This window comes from Arachis hypogaea, chromosome 3 (genome assembly GCF_003086295.3).
Source record: "Arachis hypogaea cultivar Tifrunner chromosome 3, arahy.Tifrunner.gnm2.J5K5, whole genome shotgun sequence".
NCBI lineage: Eukaryota > Viridiplantae > Streptophyta > Magnoliopsida > Fabales > Fabaceae > Arachis > Arachis hypogaea.
The window spans coordinates 3,448,067-3,466,974 of record NC_092038.1 but is presented as its reverse complement, the minus strand read 5'-3'; the positions used below and the strand labels follow the sequence as shown (position 1 = coordinate 3,466,974).

The window sequence follows — 18,908 nt, the reverse complement described above, 5'->3', positions numbered from 1 at the left end:
TAAATTCCTAGCAGTATCCAATTTTTGTTATAGAACCAACCTTATATTTTTTAGTTTCATCCAACTTTCTCTTCCTATCCAAACAACAAAAAGTTCAAAAACTAACCAAATGTTAATCGGAGATGATGAATAGCATTAGTGAATTAACTTACGTGTTACGTTACTGAATACGTGTCACCTGTGACATGGATATTCGAATTTAAAATTAAATCAAAATTAATAAAAATGATGATTTAAGTAAAGACTGAATATGACTCTTCATTTCGCGCTCTTTATCTCATGAAACCCTTGTCCTTTGTAACTTGATCACCATTGAAATTGTAGTCAAAAGAGAGTAATGTTTGGGTGATACTGGCGTTCTCGTGGTGCTCAATCTATCAGAATGCCTGAGGGGCTATCTCTTAAAGGAAGGAGATTCACTTCTCAGCGCCAAAACGACGACACATCACACATACATAGATAAGTTCGTGAATCGTTCTAGCTTTTTTTTGTTAAGTTACAAAAATTTAATTTTTTTTTCTTATGTTAGCATCTAGGTAACACTGAAATGCTTGTAGTGGTTGAATTCAGATTGGGTTTTAACATTTGATTGAATGTTATTTATGCTCCATATTCTTCCGGTTTTTAAGTTTAGTGGTTACTGTTTTAATTGGTTTTAAATAGAATATTGAATATTGTATGTTCTTGTGGATTGAATATTCAAGTTACAGAGGACTCCACTAGGATAAGGGTTTTATGAGATAAAGAGCACGAAATGAAGGGTCACAATTAAAGTTTTTGCTTAAATCACCATTATCAGCATAATTTTGATTTAATTTTAAATTCAACTATCCACGTCACAGGTGATACGTATTCCGTATGTGACAAGTAGACTAAATCACTAACGTCATTGACGTTTAGTTAGTTTCGATGAATGGAATTGAACATTCAAGTTACAAAATAGTTTTCTTTCTTTTATGATCAAATTTGTCAACGTTAAATCTTTCAAGATCAATTTTGGTAGTTTATTCCATTTGTCACCTTGTCTTTATTTTGTTTGTCTCACGTGAAAGCAAAAATTATAGGAAATCATTTTCAGATCGATACTGTATAATCTTAAAACAAATGAGAAATTTGGTATGCAATTTTTGTTTTTTCATAAACAAAAGAAAAAAAAAATCAAATTTTCACTAATTTGACTAATCTTAAATTTATTACCATTAAATATATTTAATAAATAAACGAGTAAATTAATAGTGTTCAATCATTATTAATCTACCAATATTAGACAATGCTTTTAAGTTTTAACATATGTATGCAAAATAAAACAAAACAATGTTAACAAGAGCCACCTTGTTTCTTGCTCATATCATATTCCCTAGCTTCTAACGTTGGCCACTCTGGCCATGGTCCACTTACCTAGAACAAATTATGAACAGTTTTGCACCACTGGATCATCCTCATACTTACCTGGTTTATAGTTTTGCATGTTCTTCAAGTTTATTTTAAATTTAAGAACCAAATCACAACTTCATCCCCAAGTATATGGCCGTTGATTCTGCCTTAAAACATACTTTTATGGGTAGCCGTTTGAAGCCTGCTTTAAGGGACCACCACAAAGCAGCAAACAAAAATGACCTGTCTGGTGTGTGTGGGGTCCTATGCCAACCTCAAAAGAATTCAAAAGCATTAGAGACGTTGCCGTCTCTAAACTCAATTGCTCAATTCATTAGCTTAAAAATTATTCATTTATCTAATAAGTCATAACAATGATTACCCACAATAATGTGGAGTGATTAGTGAAGGCTATAAATAAGCCAAAGAGTTATTGCATTTCTCAACACATACAAGATAATTTCTCCACCTCCCTAGCTATTCTAAAGCTTTTAAGCTTCAAGTATACCTGTTCCCTTTCTTCTTTGCATCTAAATGGCACGCATTAGCAGAGCACTGTTCTTCATGGTCTTCATCGTGGCACTTATGTTTGCTGATGCAGTGAGGGCACAGAGCGAAGCGCCGGCTCCAGCACCCATGGACGCTGGAGCTGGATCTATGGTCACATATTCTGCTACATTTGTTTGCTCCACGTTGATCCTCTCTTTCCTTGCCCTTCTCCGCCACTAAATTTTCCCTGCATCTTTATTTTTTTTGTTAAATTTTAAATGGGTTGCAATATTTGTTGTTTATTTATTATGTTGATTACTTGATTATATTATCTTATTCTTCGTCCCTAATTATTGGTTAGGGTCTAATTCAATTCATCCTATCTAATCTATTGTGGACAAGAAGAGAAATTTGTACGTGTATTATGTGATGAGTTGTTCTGTGTCTTCTTTTTCCTTCCCGTTCTATAAGCGGTGCTCTTAAAAGGGTCACAAAATATGAAAGTAATAACTTAAACCAAACAAGCACTCACTACATATATCAATTGTTTTACCAATTATACAAGCACCGAAGCACATGCTATGTAAGATACTAGCAAGTACTTTGTGCAAACACTCAGAACTTTCAGAGTAATTAAAAGTTTAAAACTAATAATACTATGTTCGCAGGTCTAGATGTTCAAACAAAAATGTGATAAAGAAAGATCCTCAACTTGCATTTCAAATTCAAATGTGAGAATGTTTATTACGGCCAAAAGTAATCAACACAATTGTTCGGTTCCATACTTCAGTTACATGTGTTCACAACATAAATTGTAGTCTGTAGAAAGAACAATATATTTGTTGCAATTGAAACTCTACAGAAAAATAGGAATTAAGAGATCAGTTTCATGCTATCAGTATCAGGGAACTATATCTGCAACACACACAAAAACCAACAGAACTCGAATCAGGTTTGAATAACTGAAAATACCCATTCCAAGTTACCTCCTTCACCCATGCCTTTTCTTTATCCTGAGGATCTAGCAACTACAACAATGTGTGCAATCAAATAACTCTAAGTATACACATCATAAGCAACTAAACCAATCCCAAACCAAATGCTCTATGTTCATCAACTACCAAATGGTTTTGGTTGACTGCCTATTCTTAATCCCTAAATCGTAAACATACACAATTATACCTCATTCTCTTTCCTTATACGAGCATACAATAATTTCTCCTATAATATATCAACAGCCTAGATCCTTTAAAGCAAAAGCACCATATTTTGTCTCAGCATTGTATCAACATCATAAACCTTACAAAGGTCAATCTCCCAATGGATTCACAAATTCTAATACAACAGAATGATCAAATGAAGTTCAAAGACCCAGTGATGGGTTATGTAGCTACAAACTTGAGATTTTACAATCTTATAGAAAGCACTAAATCAATTTCCAAGGGTGCTTGTAAATGCAAACTCTAATAGAATACACAGAATCAGATGAACTTAACAGACAGCACTGTAGCAAGTAAAGCTTGAAAGTTGAAAGCTCACTTCCACAAGCTAAAAGCACAAGTTCAAACCAATTCCAAGCACAAGAATATGCAGTCCAGACAACATAATTTGATAATTACATCAAATCATTAATATTTGGTTACAAACCTTGTAAATGTTTCTTATTTATTTAAGAGATATCATCATTGTATAATAACTATGCATTACAACAACACTACAAAGTGCCTCAGTAACAATCAAAATTGATCACTCTTCCAATCCAATATCCAAACTTTGTTCTTTACCAATGAGTAGTTCATCCTAATTATTACAATAAAAAATTCAACCTCATCCTATGGACTACGGTTAAACAATTCTCATCCCTCCAAAAATCTTAACAGTATAAATAGTATCATTTGGGATATTAAATTCAGTTCACAATTTAATCCCAAGAAATTAAATTTAAAAGTTACCAAAAATTAGGCAGAGAGAAAGCAGCCCTATCACCATCCACCTAAGAGCTCTTTGCTGCCACTGCAGCCTCTGCCGCCGATTCCGCTTCTTTCACTGCAGCCTCCTCAATGATCTTCTTGTTCTTCTCAATAGCCGCCGCAACCTCCTTAGGCATATACTTCTCGTCGTGCTTTGCTAAAACCTCCGTGGCGGAAAAATAGCAGTCTCCGCTCCTTGCCTTTCCGGAAACGCTCTTGGCGGACACCTGCTTCCTGATCTCATCGGTGAACGGCTTCACGAACCCTTCCACCACCACAGAGTGACCTTCCCTGAAGAGATCGGGAAGCGAACCCTGGTACCGGACAAGAATATCGGTGATCAGATCGGAGACCACGAATTCCATCTCTGCAGAAGATGCAGGCTGCACGACGCTGCCTTCCAGGACCAAACCTCCCAATCGGAACTTCGTCTTCGTAGGGTTCTGAGCGTACTTTTCGAGAGCTTCCGATGGAGTAACGTAGAACACTAACTGGTCCTGGAAGTTGTTCAGAACGATCACGATGAACCCCGCCAAGCATCCGAACGTTAGGGCGTAGGTCCACAGGCGCCGTGTCTGCATCTGCCTGGCTCGCGCGCCGATGTCAACCGTTTTCTTTGGTCGAGATGCCGAGCGACGAGCCGCCGTGGAGAGGAGACGCCGGTGGATAGAGAAAGCGAAGGGGAGGGCGGAAGGTGAGTCGATGGCACGGATGAAGGAGGCAGCTGCGAGAGACGGCGAGAGATTGGCGGCGGTAGGGTGGCGCGTGTGGAGAAGGGGGGAGTGGAGGAGTGAGGTGGTATGGAGGAGGCGGGATCTGAATCTGAGGGCGAGTCCGGTGGCCATCGGAATTTTCTTTTTACTGTTTTTTCTTGTGTTTTCTCGGGAAAGTGAGGGAAAATATGTTGGGAATAAGACACAATTCCCCTTGAGAAAACACCTTGACAGAGAAATAAAATAGACACAATCACAACACAAGAATTTAACGTGGAAACTCCAATTACCGGAGAAAAAACCACGGCCGTTGTCAAATGACAACCAGAGAATATCACTATGTGAAAATTGTTACAACACATAGACTTCTTTCTCTCACCGGCACCCAGTACACCCACACTCTTTCAAAGCAAATATCTAACTACACCTCACAACACTCTCTAATCAAAGAGTACAGAGGAAAAGAAAATCAGATACAAGCTTAAAGTGTTTCTGACTGGTGCAAAAACAAATGGAGAACTTAGCCTCATATTTATAGCCTAGGCCACCCACTCCATTTGCTATCCTAAGCAATGTGGGACTAATTCAACCAAATCCTAACAATCTCCACCTTGATTGAAATAGTCACACATCTTCAGCTTCCATTGTCAACACCGACAATTCTTTGCTGCCATTGTCTATACCGACAATCATAGTTCAGAGAACTATCATACTCCACCATGAAAGTATACTCACTTGGAATTAGACCACTCCAAGAATTTCGCCTTGGTACAGATCGAAACCTTGCTGAAAATTCATGGTGCAACTTCCAAATTGGCTTTTCCTGGAAGTTCTTCAGCCATCGACCTAACTCCGCCACACACCTTGCATCTCAACGCCAACCAATGCCCGTGTGCAATTGTGGACCTGATTGCCACAACTTATCCTTATCCATGGCAGTGCGGTAATACCATGAGGATACTTCTTGTCTTCTAGAGAACATCATCTTCTCTCATAGAGAGAGCAACCAGAGATCTTCTCCTTCAACGCCTTGTGCAAACCTGATTGTATCAACACATCATTGACTTGTACTTGCCACAAGCCAAAATTGATTCTTCCATCAAATTTCTCTATTTCAAGCTTCACAGCACTTGAATATCCTGACATTGTTGCAACCGTATACTGGAATATTATAACTCAACTGTAGACCGTGCACTAGGAAGGGTCCCCAGGAAAGAGAGGTGGGTCACAATGGACACACTTAAATACCAAGTCTTTCCTTAGCCAGAACCTTTTCCAAACTGCACTCTCACAGAGTCACACTGCCTTCCAGCAACAACAACAGCAACCAAAGATCAACCTCAAGCCACAGGACAAAATTCTTTTCTGATGTGGAAGGTCAGACTAGGCTGCAACCACAGAGCATACTAAGAATAAATCCCACCGAACCGAAGCTCTGATACCACTTGTTGGGAATAAGACACAATTCCCCCTTGAGAAAACACCTTTGACAGAGAATAAAATAGACACAATCACAACACAAGAATTTAACGTGGAAACTCCAATTACGGAGAAAAACACGGCGTTGTCAAATGACAACCAGAGAATATCACTATGTGAAAATTGTTACAACACATAGACTTCTTTCTCACCGGCACCCAGTACACCCACACTCTTTCAAAGCAAATATCTAACTACACCTCACAACACTCTCTAATCAAAGAGTACAGAGGAAAAGAAAAATCAGATACAAGCTTAAAGTGTTTCTGACTGGTGCAAAACAAATGGAGAACTTAGCCTCATATTTATAGCCTAGGCCACCCACTCCATTTGCTATCCTAAGCAATGTGGGACTAATTCAACCAAATCCTAACAAAATAAACGTGGGAAAATTGGAGATTGGGGGTTAGGGTTTAAGAGTATTAGCCGCCATAATTGAGTAGAAGTTTGGCGGCAGCAATGGTCTTTTTTGTGGCAGCGTTGGAGGCGAAAAAAGGAGAAGATTCATGTAAACGTTCACAGAACATGGAACAAAAAGAAGGAGAAAAAGTGAAAAAAGGAAAAATATTTGCACGTGATAAGTGGAGTGCGCTGGCCCAATTTATGGGCCATTTTTCTTCCATGTTGGAGGTCCATTGATATCGAGGCCCAGTATGTAGAAGACTTCTGTAATGCATGGTCAAAATTCAAATCCATCCTTGTTCAACATAGGGAGGTACAATTTGTTAGTGAACTAATGGATCCAGGGGAAGGATGGAATTCTAGGAAGATCAGTTCTATCTTCAGTTCAGAGTTAAAAGAGAAGATCATTAAAACTCCTATTAGCTTCTTAGATAGAGAGGATTGGATGGTATGGCCATATATTTTGGATGGATCCTACTCTATTAAGTCGGGCTATTATGTGGCAAAAAAGGAACACATGGGAGTGAAGGGAGGAGAAGCGTCCACAAGCAGTGACCTAAAAGAATTATGGGCAGAAATTTGGAAGATTAAAGCTCCTCAAAAAATAAGACATTTATGTGGAAAGCTGCACATAATATTATCCCAGTGAATGAGAACCTATTCAAAAGAAGAATTGCTAAGAGTCCTATGTGTCAAATTTGCAACCTAGAAATTGAAAGCACAGAGCATGCTATTCTATTGTGTCCTTGGACGAGAGCTGCCTGGTTCGGCGCCCAGTGCCAGAAATGCCCAACTATGGATACAGTTTCATCATATGGAAAGTGGATTCTCGAACGTATACAGGAAATCAGACGAAACGTAAAAACAGGGCAGGATGTTTTGATCAGCAGGATAGCCTTTCTTAGTTGGGAAATATGGAAGACTAGAAATGAAGCAGTGTTTCAAAAAACAGGAATCAATCCAGCCAGCACAATTCACAGAGCAAAAATGGCAGAGATACATTTCATAGAAGCAACACAGGATAGGCAGATAGAGAATAAAAAACTAGTAAAAAGAAAAAGTAAAACCCTTACCTGGAGACCTCCCCCAGAGCCTTGGGTAAAGGCTAATGTTGATGCATCCTTTAAAGCAACAACAGGGACAGGAGCCACTGCAGTGACAATCAGAGACAGTACAGGAAATCTTGTAATTGGGGAATCAACAAAAATTATGGCGGGTTCTAGTCTAGCAGCGGAAGCTTTAGCAATCAGACAGGCCATTATTCTATCAAAAAATATGGAGATGAAGAAGGTGTTAATAGAATCAGATAATATAATGCTAGTGCAAACGTTAAAATCAAAAAGCAGAATAGGTGAAATTGATCCTATTTTACTGGATATTTTTGAACTCACAAGAGGGGAAACCGAATTTGACTTCACATGGACTCCAAGAGAAGGAAATCGGTTGGCTCACAAGGTTGCAACATTGGAGGCTATGGGGACGCTGGAGAGATCATGGATCATCAGACCACCCTCAGAAATAATTGTACAGATGCGCAAAGATGCACCCTGCAAGTTGGAACAACATAACTGTAAGGAAGGAGCATCGATGAACAGAAGTGCAGCAATGGCAGGAGAAGAGAAAAGACAGCAAAGCGCGAAATCGGAATAACAACTCAACAGGTTATTTGGCGCAGTATCAATACAACCTCCGATGAAAGACGACGGTGGCAACGGATACCAGGCTGAAGAAGAAGAAGAATGGCGTTGTCATTAGGAGGGGTTGGAAGAGATCGTAAGGCAAGAGTTTGGAGAACCCACCGTGAGAGTTGGCTAATTTGAATATGTCATGGAAATTGATTCAACGACAAATTCAAGAAGAAAAGCGGTAGTTGGTTTCAGATAGATTGGGAGGATTTAGTTGAATTTAGGTTTTAGGTGGGTTGTCTTGTTGGGCTTATAGCCCATGGCCAAAAAAAAAAAATTATTTCAAATCAATGTAATGTGGACAGTGGAAGACAGGAGACATGAGAAACAAAGAAATCAGTTAGACTTCTTTCTAGTGATTAACTTACTAGTATGTTTTAACAAATTTAAATTTTATTTTGTACATATAATAATTTATTAATATTGATAAATTTTTAAATAAAATTTTAATCTATGACATAACATATTAATTATTGGCTTACTGGATTGAGAATATAAAAAACAAAAAAATAAAATATGTTAGTGAATGGTTATTTTAGTAAAAATATTTTTATATGAAAGTGATTATTAACACTGAGACATGGACGTATTATGCTAAGTCTTTTAGTCAGATATATAAAATAATTTAATAATTTTTAATTATTATTTTTATATTAAAATATTTTTATATAAATAATCATTTTATCATTATCTAATTTAATACAATTATAAAAATTAGAGTTTTATATATTAAAATTCCATAACGAAAAAATGAGGACAAATGTTAAGAGAAAATTAATAATAAAAAATGTTAAATGATCAATATTATTTTTTCATTTGTCTTGCACCTGAGCTAATATTTGTACAAGCCAACTTTTCATTTATTTTTCCACTAAAAATATTGATCCTTTAATATTTTCTATTAATGATTTTTGTATATTTTATTTTCAAATAGTACACTTTATTTTGATTATATTTTAGAGGATATAAATCTTTGCGCATCTGCTCATGGTGGTAACTTATTCGAAAAGAATTAGGTTCACCTATGATAACATATACATATGTATCTCTACCCAACCTAAAGAGGAGAAAATAATAAAGTAGTGCTTTTCGTGGACCAACTTCCCAATCCATCTCTTTCTTTTGCTATCATGTCTAATTTAGTTTTGTTTAGTTCTTATGCTTTCGAATATTCAAATACCACATACCTTATCCCTCTCATTTCCCTCCACAAACGGTTACTTATTAATATTATTAGTGCTATAAAGATAACAATAACAATAACCGGTGCAGTCCAGCTATTTTCTTCTTTCAATTATCAATCACTTCCCCAAAGGTTTAATTAATTTATTTGTATTGTGTTGCATTGAATAGAGCCGTGACATCCTTAATTCAAGGTCATGGATTCTCAGCTCATGGTTGGTCTTGCTCTCTCATGCATTGGTGGCTTGAGTACTTCCATAGGTACTATTTAATTTCATTTTTCTTTCCATCAAAACTCTAATTTGCTTCATTTACACAAACTTGTCTATGTTGAACAGGTGGACTCTCTGTAATAATCAACAAAACTCCAAGTTTAAAGTTGCTTGGACTGTTGCAGGTATACATATATGATGTTTCATTATTGATTAATCAAACTCAACATTTTTTTATTACTTAAGCATTCACATTCTAATCATAAAAGGGTTTTGCTGCTGGTTTGATGCTGAGCATTTCATTCTTTGACCTTGCTCATAATGCTATTAACTCACTTGGATATCTCAAAGGAAACCTTTGGGTAAGTTCTCTTATATATTATTCTTATTCACCATAATATAATGTTTTTTTCTTTTTGTTATCACGGTATCCCTCAATCCGACAGATCAAGGACTACTCCGTGATAAATCTGAGTTGACTATCATAATATAATGTCTTTTTAATCAACGATATCTCTCATCCCGACATAGATTAAGCACTAATCGGCGTGGATCTGAGCTCTATTTAAAGGTTTTGTATTGGTTAATGGATTGTTGTATAAACAATGCGAGATTCGAACTCCTAAAACTTATTTAAATAGATGAGTGAGCTAATTACTCGATAACCCAAATTGGTTACCATAATATAATGTTTAATTAAAGTCATATTTATTTTCACAATGAATATATTTTTTACCTTCTTTGTTTCAGTTTTTTGCTGGTGTCATATTCTTTGCTGTTGTAACCAAATTTATCCGAGAACCAACAGCAGTTCCCATTCCAGACGATAAAAAGACAAAGGTTCGTTCTTTTACTTAAACTTGTTTAATTTCTATCTACCAAATTAAATCTTAAATAAAATGCATGGTATTATAGCTAAGCTGCTATATATGTTGAGTAAAAAACAATCTTATAATATGATAGCATGCTTGAAAATAGAATGTTGGAGATCGTAGAAACAGGGACATTATGAAAAGGCAGCGCCGTCAAGTTTTGTTCAGCGGAATTATCACTGCCATTGGTATTAGCTTACATAATTTTCCTGAAGGAATGGCAGTGTTCCTTGGTTCCATGAAGGTAATAAACTTCAATTTTGGTGTTATTGTTGCATGTTAATGCCTTAATATTGTAACTTTATGCCATTAATTCTTCTTTTATAGGGCCTTCGGGTTGGTCTTAACCTTGCATTAGCCATTGCTCTGCACAATATTCCAGAGGTATTTTTAATTATCTTTTACCTTATAATATAATCTTAGTGTTCTATTAATAAATTCCTTAATTAGTTTAACGTTAAACAATTGTGACACTCTTGTTGTATATATCTTTTTTTCAGGGTATTGCTGTTGCACTTCCTGTTTATTTTGCAACAGAGAGGTAATAAGATCTGGATCTTTTTCTCTTGTTAGTTAAATCTATTCATATCAAATATCACACATATAGCAATAACCATTAATTTGTGGATGCATGGTTCTTAATTAGTAAATGGCAGGCATTGAAATTGGCATCATTTTGTGGGTTTGCTGAGCCTTTAGGAGTCATAATTATAGGTACATACACCATCCAAAACATTCTCTATATACATAAATAATTCAAAGATTATATAAACTATGATGATGATGATGATTTTCCCTTGTTACATAACAATGTAGCATGTCTGTTCCCTAGAAGCTTAAATCCCGAGATTCTTGAAGGTTTGCTTGGAGCAGGTTAGCCCTTGCAACTTGATTAGTTTGTGTGCAATTAGCAATATGATATGTTATGTTATGTTGTGTTGATATTAATTACTGTTGATTGCATTAAACATAATACACAGTTGGTGGAGTAATGGCATTTCTAACACTTCATGAAATGCTGCCACTGGCTTTTGATTATGCTGGACAGAAGCAGTCTGTTAAGGCCGTCTTTTGTGGCATGGCATTCATGTGTGCAAGGTAATTAAGAAATAAGATTAGTGCTAATATTGTACATTTAAATTATTATAAGATACTTAGTTAAGTGTTTCTTGGATGCTGCTGCAGCTTGTTTCTTCTACGACTGAGTTTACCAGAGAACATGGTTTAATGTACAAGTAATCCCAGGAGTAACATACATGACATGAACATTAAAATGTAATTAAATATGGTTTAGTTTCTCCTACTATATAGAGGAATGTTGTACAAAGAACAGGAGGAGGTAAAAAAATAATGACAAGAATTTTAATCCTGTGTATTACTCGAAAAAGAGATCATCTTGTCATTATCCATATCTATATATATAAAGATGATTTGTAACTATATTTGAAGCTATTTGCAAGTGATATACCTTTTATTTCATCTATTAATAGTTTAGTATCACTTTAATAAATTGTGAATTAAAAATTAACTTCATAAATAGGTAATCTAACTTTTCTAAAAAATCTTATATATTATATTGCTTAGTTTCAGTTGGAGTTTTTTTTTTTTTTATCTTCGACTTGGTTGCAGTTGGAGTTTTAAACTTTTTTTTTGTCTTCAACTGTTTTATCTATCATTATGTCTATTGATTGTTGGGCCCTAGCCCATATACCTCATTTTGGGTTTCAATTTGGGTCTCTGCCTACATGGATCATCTCCCCAATTTTGAACACTTTTGTATCCATGACAAAAAATATACGTTTGTATACTATGTGTAATTATTCAAATTTTAGTGGGACTACTGCTCAGCCCTGCTCTAACATCCCAAAAAAAAAAAAAAAATAAAAATAAATAACCTGTTAAATTTTCAATTAAACATCAAATCAACAGCTTAAAACGCAAGACGATTTATAGATACCTCTCTCTATCTATTCCGGTAGTATCTCTAATACAACAAGATTTAATTTGGTAAAATTTTTATTTTTTAAAAATAATTTATAAAAGTTAATTTTTAAAAAATAATTTAATTTTGATATATTGTTAATGTAAAATCATTTTATACGTACATCTAATAATCATATAACACTATATGAACAAAAATAATTATTTTTTATATTGATAGCGTGAATAGTTATTCAAAAGAATAGTTGTAATTGTACGACGGTGTAAAATTTTTTATATTATAAGTACATCAAAATTAAACTCTTAAAAGATAGCTTTTCAAAAATTATAGTATCTATGTTTAGTAAATTAAATTAAAAATAGCTTTTAATAAGCACAAATAATAATAACAAGTATATTTGTTAAATAGTTTTTAAAATTTAAAAATAATATAATAGACATTAATATAATAATTAAATGAGTTTAATTTAATGCACTAACTCGTACAATGACAACTATTCTCTTGGATGACCATTCACGTAGTCAATGTAAAAAGTAGTTATTTTTACTAATGTAACGTTATATAATTAGATACACGTGTAAAATAATTTTACATTAACAGTGTATCAAAATTGAATTTTAATTTAAAATTTAATATTAATTAATATATAAAATTATATTAAATTTTTTAATTTTAATAAACATACATCATTTTTAAAAGGCTCTACCTTAGGTATTTTAAAAAATGTCCATATCTTTTACTTATTTTTCTTTTATTTATCAAATATGAGAGAAGTTTATATTTTTGAAAAACAAAAATCTTTTTTTAAAAAATTTTACTAAATAAATCTAAGTACCTAGGGGAAAAAGTAGTTATTACCAAATTAATTATTTATTTAAAGTTTAAATTTTGTTATAATTAAGAGATTCTTCTTATATTATTTTTATTATAACTTGTAGAATCATTAGAATACAATTATACAAACCTGTGTATAAACTCTCATACATGCATACAACCCATGTTCCTCATCAATATTATTTGTATGAATCCGAAATCTCTCTTTTTATTTGGTACTCACAGAAAGAACAAAAAGGGAAGTAATCATTGATTGTAATGAAGAATATTTGTAGATATCACATGAATCATATAATCACATGCATGCACGCATTACTTTTGGGATGGAACAACATTTACCTTTTAAATATAAAATATATCCTTCGTCGTTGATGTGCCTGAGCCATTAAGGAGACAAATTAAAAATTTCCCACTTTATTAAAGAAATACAAAAAGATATCAATAAAGCGTTTTCCTTTTTCTTAATTTATATTTTTTATTTGTTATGGCGCGCCACACTTAGAATGACACTTAACACTAATCAGTATTAATCAGCCCTACATGCTCCACTGCTAGCCTTAAAGATATGGATTAGCTGATAAACTAAATACAACATTAACTTTATTCTCTAGCTAGGAATCCTTTTTAATTTCGTAATTAATTGATGGCCCATCTTTCTCATCATAATTTTAGGTTCGGGGAAAAGCTTATGCTAATGATAATCATCAAGGTTAAATTATATAGCTTACAAAAATACATACAAGAGATGAACCAATAATATATATAATTATTCTGCATGTCTCTATAATTTTACCGAATTTTTAATTAAATCTTTATACTTTTTTTCAGTTGGATCTTTATATATTAATTTTTTTTCAATTTATTCCTTAGTAATGTTAAACATCTAAAAAATGTTAGTGAATTATAAAATTACTTGTATATCCTTATGGACTCAATTAAAAAGAAAAAAAGTATAAGGATCTAATTAAAAATTTGATGAAATTATAAATATTCAATGAAAGATATTCGTATAATTCCTATTCAATTATTCTATCACATGTAAGATATTTCTATAATCTTTTTTATTTTGTTACTATAATTTTTTTGTTTATTTATATACAAATTGTACCAAAAATACCTTCTTCTTTTTTTTAACTTTCAAAATACCTTATCTTAATAACATACAAAAAAAAAGAATGGATAAAATAAAATAAAAATAGTAATATAAAATTCAGTTTCCATCATTCAAGTATTTATTATAATAATGTAACATTTTACATTTGTGTGAATTCATGAAATATAGTTTGTGTCTTTATTATATTATGATACACCATAAATAAGTATTCAGAAATCGTTACCTTTTTGGCAGATCGAATTGTTTAAAAAAAATTATTTCTATATAGTTCTTTAAACAAAAAAACTAATTTGACCGACAAAAATTCAAAAGTAAGTATATTGAAGGTATGAATTTTTTTTCTATATTTAGACTACAATAAGTAATACATATTTTCCCAAGTATCAACAAAAGACAAGACACAAACAGTCCAAAATTTTTTCTGCAAATTCTTGAATTAACACTATGTCTCATGATATATTATGCTATTTTATAACAATCTTTTATAAAAGAAACTTTTTTATATATCTTATAGTCCTTCAAGTTTATAATTGATGAAAAAAATCTATAGAAATATCTTGGAAATACAATGGTAAGTTGACAAGTAAACTAATTTACATTCTGAGAATTAGCATCACTTTTTTCACTACTATCTTCACTTTCTATAAGTTCATAATCTGACCTCAATAAAGTTAACAATGACATTTAGGTCAGATTTAGTATCTTTAAGAATTGGTCGTGCTTCTAAAATCATTGCATTGTACCGGAGAAAAAGATAAACAAAAACAACCAAGTCTCAGAGCAATTCAAAAGTAACAAAATACCTTTCTTATTTTGTTGAGGCATACAACAGTTTTAACCAGAATTACAATCTTAATCTACATAATTTAATTGCAATAATCCATATAAATTAGCGACATCAATTCGCATACGGCAAAAAATGCTTAGCATCTCTGTCATTTTGAGAGGAATCACCCATAGCAATAGAAGGATAGGTTGATGAATCATAGACATGATGGGGTAGCATCTTCTCCAGAAACAATAATGGCATTGACGGCAACAACTGGGTAGTAGCAGGGGGTGCAGCCTTATTTTAGGAATCCTAGATTTTTCTTTGGATTCTTGAGTGTTATTGCTAATGCTCAAATTTTGTCACTTATCATGAATTACTACAAAAAAACAAAAATTAAAAATCCTAAATTCTTGACTCAGTTTGTTCACACTCAAATTTTACTATTTATCTAGAAAAAAGAATACATGAAGGAGAATTAGGCACATTGCGGTTTAAAACCCTAAATTGAGATAAGACGCAAAATTGAAAAGGCTAATTAAGAGAATTTTGCACCTTGAGGTCGATGTTGGAACGTGAAGTGAGAAAGGGTGTGAATTGGGGATCTTTGAGAATCTGCTTCTGATTACCCATTTTCAATTTCGTTCTTCTTTCCTTCTTGAATTCTTCAGCTCAATGAATTCAGTTTAAGAGAAATTGAAGAGCTTTTCCTAGAGTTGTGGAGGTAACCAATACTTTGATAGTGACATCTGTGTTATGGAGTTGCCACGAATAGCGCAGAGCAGTGCAACATAGACCAAGGACATCGGACGATGAAGGATGCTCACGCTGCCAAGGATGACGACAATGCAGATGGACGACGACACCAATAAATAGAGAAGAAACGCTACTGATTTCATAGAACAAGCGCTAGCTAGGATTCTACAAAATGTCAAGGGTAGTTTTGGAATTTTGAAAATTTTGAGGTGGGTTCAGTTTGCTTTCTTAACCAAATTAAAATAATATTCGATTTTTTAACAGAATATTTTGTTATCTCAAACAATTTTGTCACAATAGGGACTAAATTAATAAAAAAATTAATGTCTAGAAACCCAATAAAAAAAGAGTATAAATACCTAATTAAAAATTCAGTGAAACTATAAAGACATACAAAATAATTAAACCTATATATAACAAATAAATGTTACAAGTACAACTCAAGAACAAAAATATGGAAGTCAAATTTATTAACAAACCATGTCTGAAACCGACATATCATGCATGCGATGAGTGTGAGTCATACTCTTCTAACTTCGAGAGTTTTCTGTTTTCATCATCATTTCGTTCATGAAATTATAAAATGTTGTGGTTCAATAATTAATCCTTCTAGACTAAAGAATATAAGAATGCAAAAACAAACAATAGAGATATCTTTCTCTATTATTTTTACTATCTTTTCAAAGAAGTTACTAATATTGAAAGAAAATTAAAAATTTTAAAAGATGAAGTATGAAATTAAAAATCCCTTTCCCTTAGGGTTGAGTGCATGCGGACGAAGACTGTAGGTGGATACATGTGTGTTGCATGTGGAGTGATATTGATATATGTATGGAAAAGAAAATAAAGTTATGTTATGTTGTATCACATCTTTGTTTTGTTAAGTTGACAGGGTTTGCGGTTGTGACTGATTGACGTTACACTGTTCTGAATGGATTACCAACAACTACAAGCAATGCAATCCATCCATCCCCTTCTCTTTGATTTCTTAAATTTCCATGATTATTATTTTTACCATGTTTTCAACATCATCCAAACAAGGGGGACAACAAGGAACGTGGAGTCCCGAATTTGTTGGATGACATTATTTCTATATCTATATATGCAATTCAAACTCTGCTATCTATGTATTTATCACCCACTTTTAAAATTGAAATGACATTTCAACCTGCTGCATCTCTTTCTCTCTCTCAAATTTACTTCACCTGCCCTACACCAACATTCAATCTTCAACAATTATATTTCTCCCTTCTACATACACTTAGTTCATTTTCTTGAGATAGAATGTAAATAATAAATATACAAAAGAATGTATTTACAATTATGGGCAATATATATATATATATATATATATATATATATATATATATATATATATATATAAAGAATTTAATTTTTATATATTATTTGTCTGAATAAAAATAATTAATCGTATATTATTATTACATTAATAAAAAATTAATTTTTAAGTCTATTATTTAAAATATCAATTAAATACATACATCTAATTGAATGATAATTTTATGAAATGATGAAATATATTGAAATTAAAATTATATATAAAATAATCTATCTCAAAACTTTTTTCTTTTTCTTTTCTTTTTATAGTTTTTGTCCTCCCAAAAAACAATGAAGACATAAGCAAAACACATTCAATATTCGTGTCTTTGTTCTATATCAAACGCCAGCTATAAATAATAAAGAAAAACAAATCACCTTAGGGTAAAAAAATAAGTACAAAATTATTTCTAAATGTTAAAATTAAAGCGTACAGTGTTAGGATCAGAAATTGGTGCCTTACGTTTTGAATGTGGTGATTGTATTAACGGGGAGGCTTATAGACCGTTGTTTATTTTCAATTGAAATTGATAATTAAAAATTATTAAATAATTTTGTAGATTTTGATTAAATTATAATTTAATAATTTTTACCTATTAATTTTACATAAAAAAATTAGGTGTAAATTTTCATCTTGTATGTATTAATTTTCATATATGTTTTTTCCCTTTAAGAATAGTAATAGCAGTACATGAAAATTAAAGATGTTCTCTTCAGATCCTAATCATTTTTCACAGAAATCATTATAACATAGTATTATTTGACGGTCCTTCATGCTGATGATCCATCAAAAGTAGTTGAAAATATATAGCAGCATCATACGACTCATAAAGCTGATCATGGCTGGTTCTATTATGATATGCTAGTACGTGATTATTAGTTTTGTTTTATTTCTTTCTTAAATATATAGTGACTTTATTAAGAATTAATTCTTTTTAACTAATAATAAGATAATAAAATTAAATAGTTAGAATTTTAATTATTATTAAAAAATAAATATTAAAATAAAAAATATATTAAAAATGAATTAAACTGCATATATATATTTATATTCTAATGTGTATTCTATTTTAATCACTAATTTTAGTAACTGTTTTATTAACATATTGTATCAATAGCATTGTTGTTTACCATAAAGACTATGCATAATTGTTGTAAATGACTCTTGTTGCATAATTATATATAAATTAGTTACAATTTTTATTTTGAATAAATTAACTTTTATTATGATAAAAAAAAGTTATGCGATGATAATCAAGTGGAGGGATTTGTCCCATACCGGATAAAACAATTTTGGAAAATTTTATAAGATGAGAAATTCACAATACTCTAAGATATTAAGTTGAATATGACATACTTTTATTTTGTATTATTTTATTTGATTATTTTTATAAAAAACTTTAAAAATTTTAATAAATCGGCTAATTTATAAAAATTAATATTAAAATTTGAAGACATATTTTCAATGAAAATGTCTATAATATTACTCACTTCGTGTTAAAATAAGTATTATTTTTACTTTTGAATTTATTGAAAAATTAATGTATGAAAATTGTCTAAATACATTGATTTTTTTAATGAACTAAAAAAAAGTGAAAGCCACATTTATTTTGAAAGAGTGAGTGACAAAAAAAAACTTGTCTTATTTAGTATTTATTAATTGTCGCAACAGTTAATGAATGCCAAATAAGGCAAATTAAAAACAATTTTAGAAATCTTTCCCTGTCCCTTTTTAGAAAAACGATTTAATTCCTTAGGCATGATATGACCACTGAAA

General features: G+C 32.2%; 3 protein-coding genes across 3 annotated transcripts; 2 read left to right on the top strand and 1 right to left on the bottom strand.

Moving 5' to 3' along the window:
- Nucleotides 1-1,818: 1,818 nt before the first annotated feature.
- On the bottom strand, nt 1,819-6,323 carry LOC112788842 (cytochrome c-type biogenesis protein CcmE homolog, mitochondrial-like). The gene has a single exon (XM_025830481.3). It carries the CDS (start codon nt 4,676-4,678, stop codon nt 3,857-3,859), a length of 822 nt encoding a protein of 273 aa, XP_025686266.1. The 5' UTR covers nt 4,679-6,323; the 3' UTR covers nt 1,819-3,856.
- Nucleotides 6,324-7,222: 899 nt separating this feature from the next.
- LOC112769089 (uncharacterized) lies at nt 7,223-8,077 on the top strand. Its single transcript, XM_025813507.1, has one exon. It carries the CDS (start codon nt 7,223-7,225, stop codon nt 8,075-8,077), a length of 855 nt encoding a protein of 284 aa, XP_025669292.1.
- Nucleotides 8,078-9,179: 1,102 nt separating this feature from the next.
- LOC112769297 (zinc transporter ZTP29) lies at nt 9,180-11,857 on the top strand. The gene is made up of 11 exons (XM_025813770.3): nt 9,180-9,555; nt 9,633-9,691; nt 9,776-9,868; nt 10,257-10,346; nt 10,485-10,622; nt 10,706-10,762; nt 10,879-10,919; nt 11,025-11,092; nt 11,195-11,251; nt 11,359-11,476; nt 11,564-11,857. Exons 1-11 carry the CDS (start codon nt 9,492-9,494, stop codon nt 11,604-11,606), a joined length of 828 nt encoding a protein of 275 aa, XP_025669555.1. The 5' UTR covers nt 9,180-9,491; the 3' UTR covers nt 11,607-11,857.
- The last annotated feature ends 7,051 nt before the right edge of the window (nt 11,858-18,908 follow it).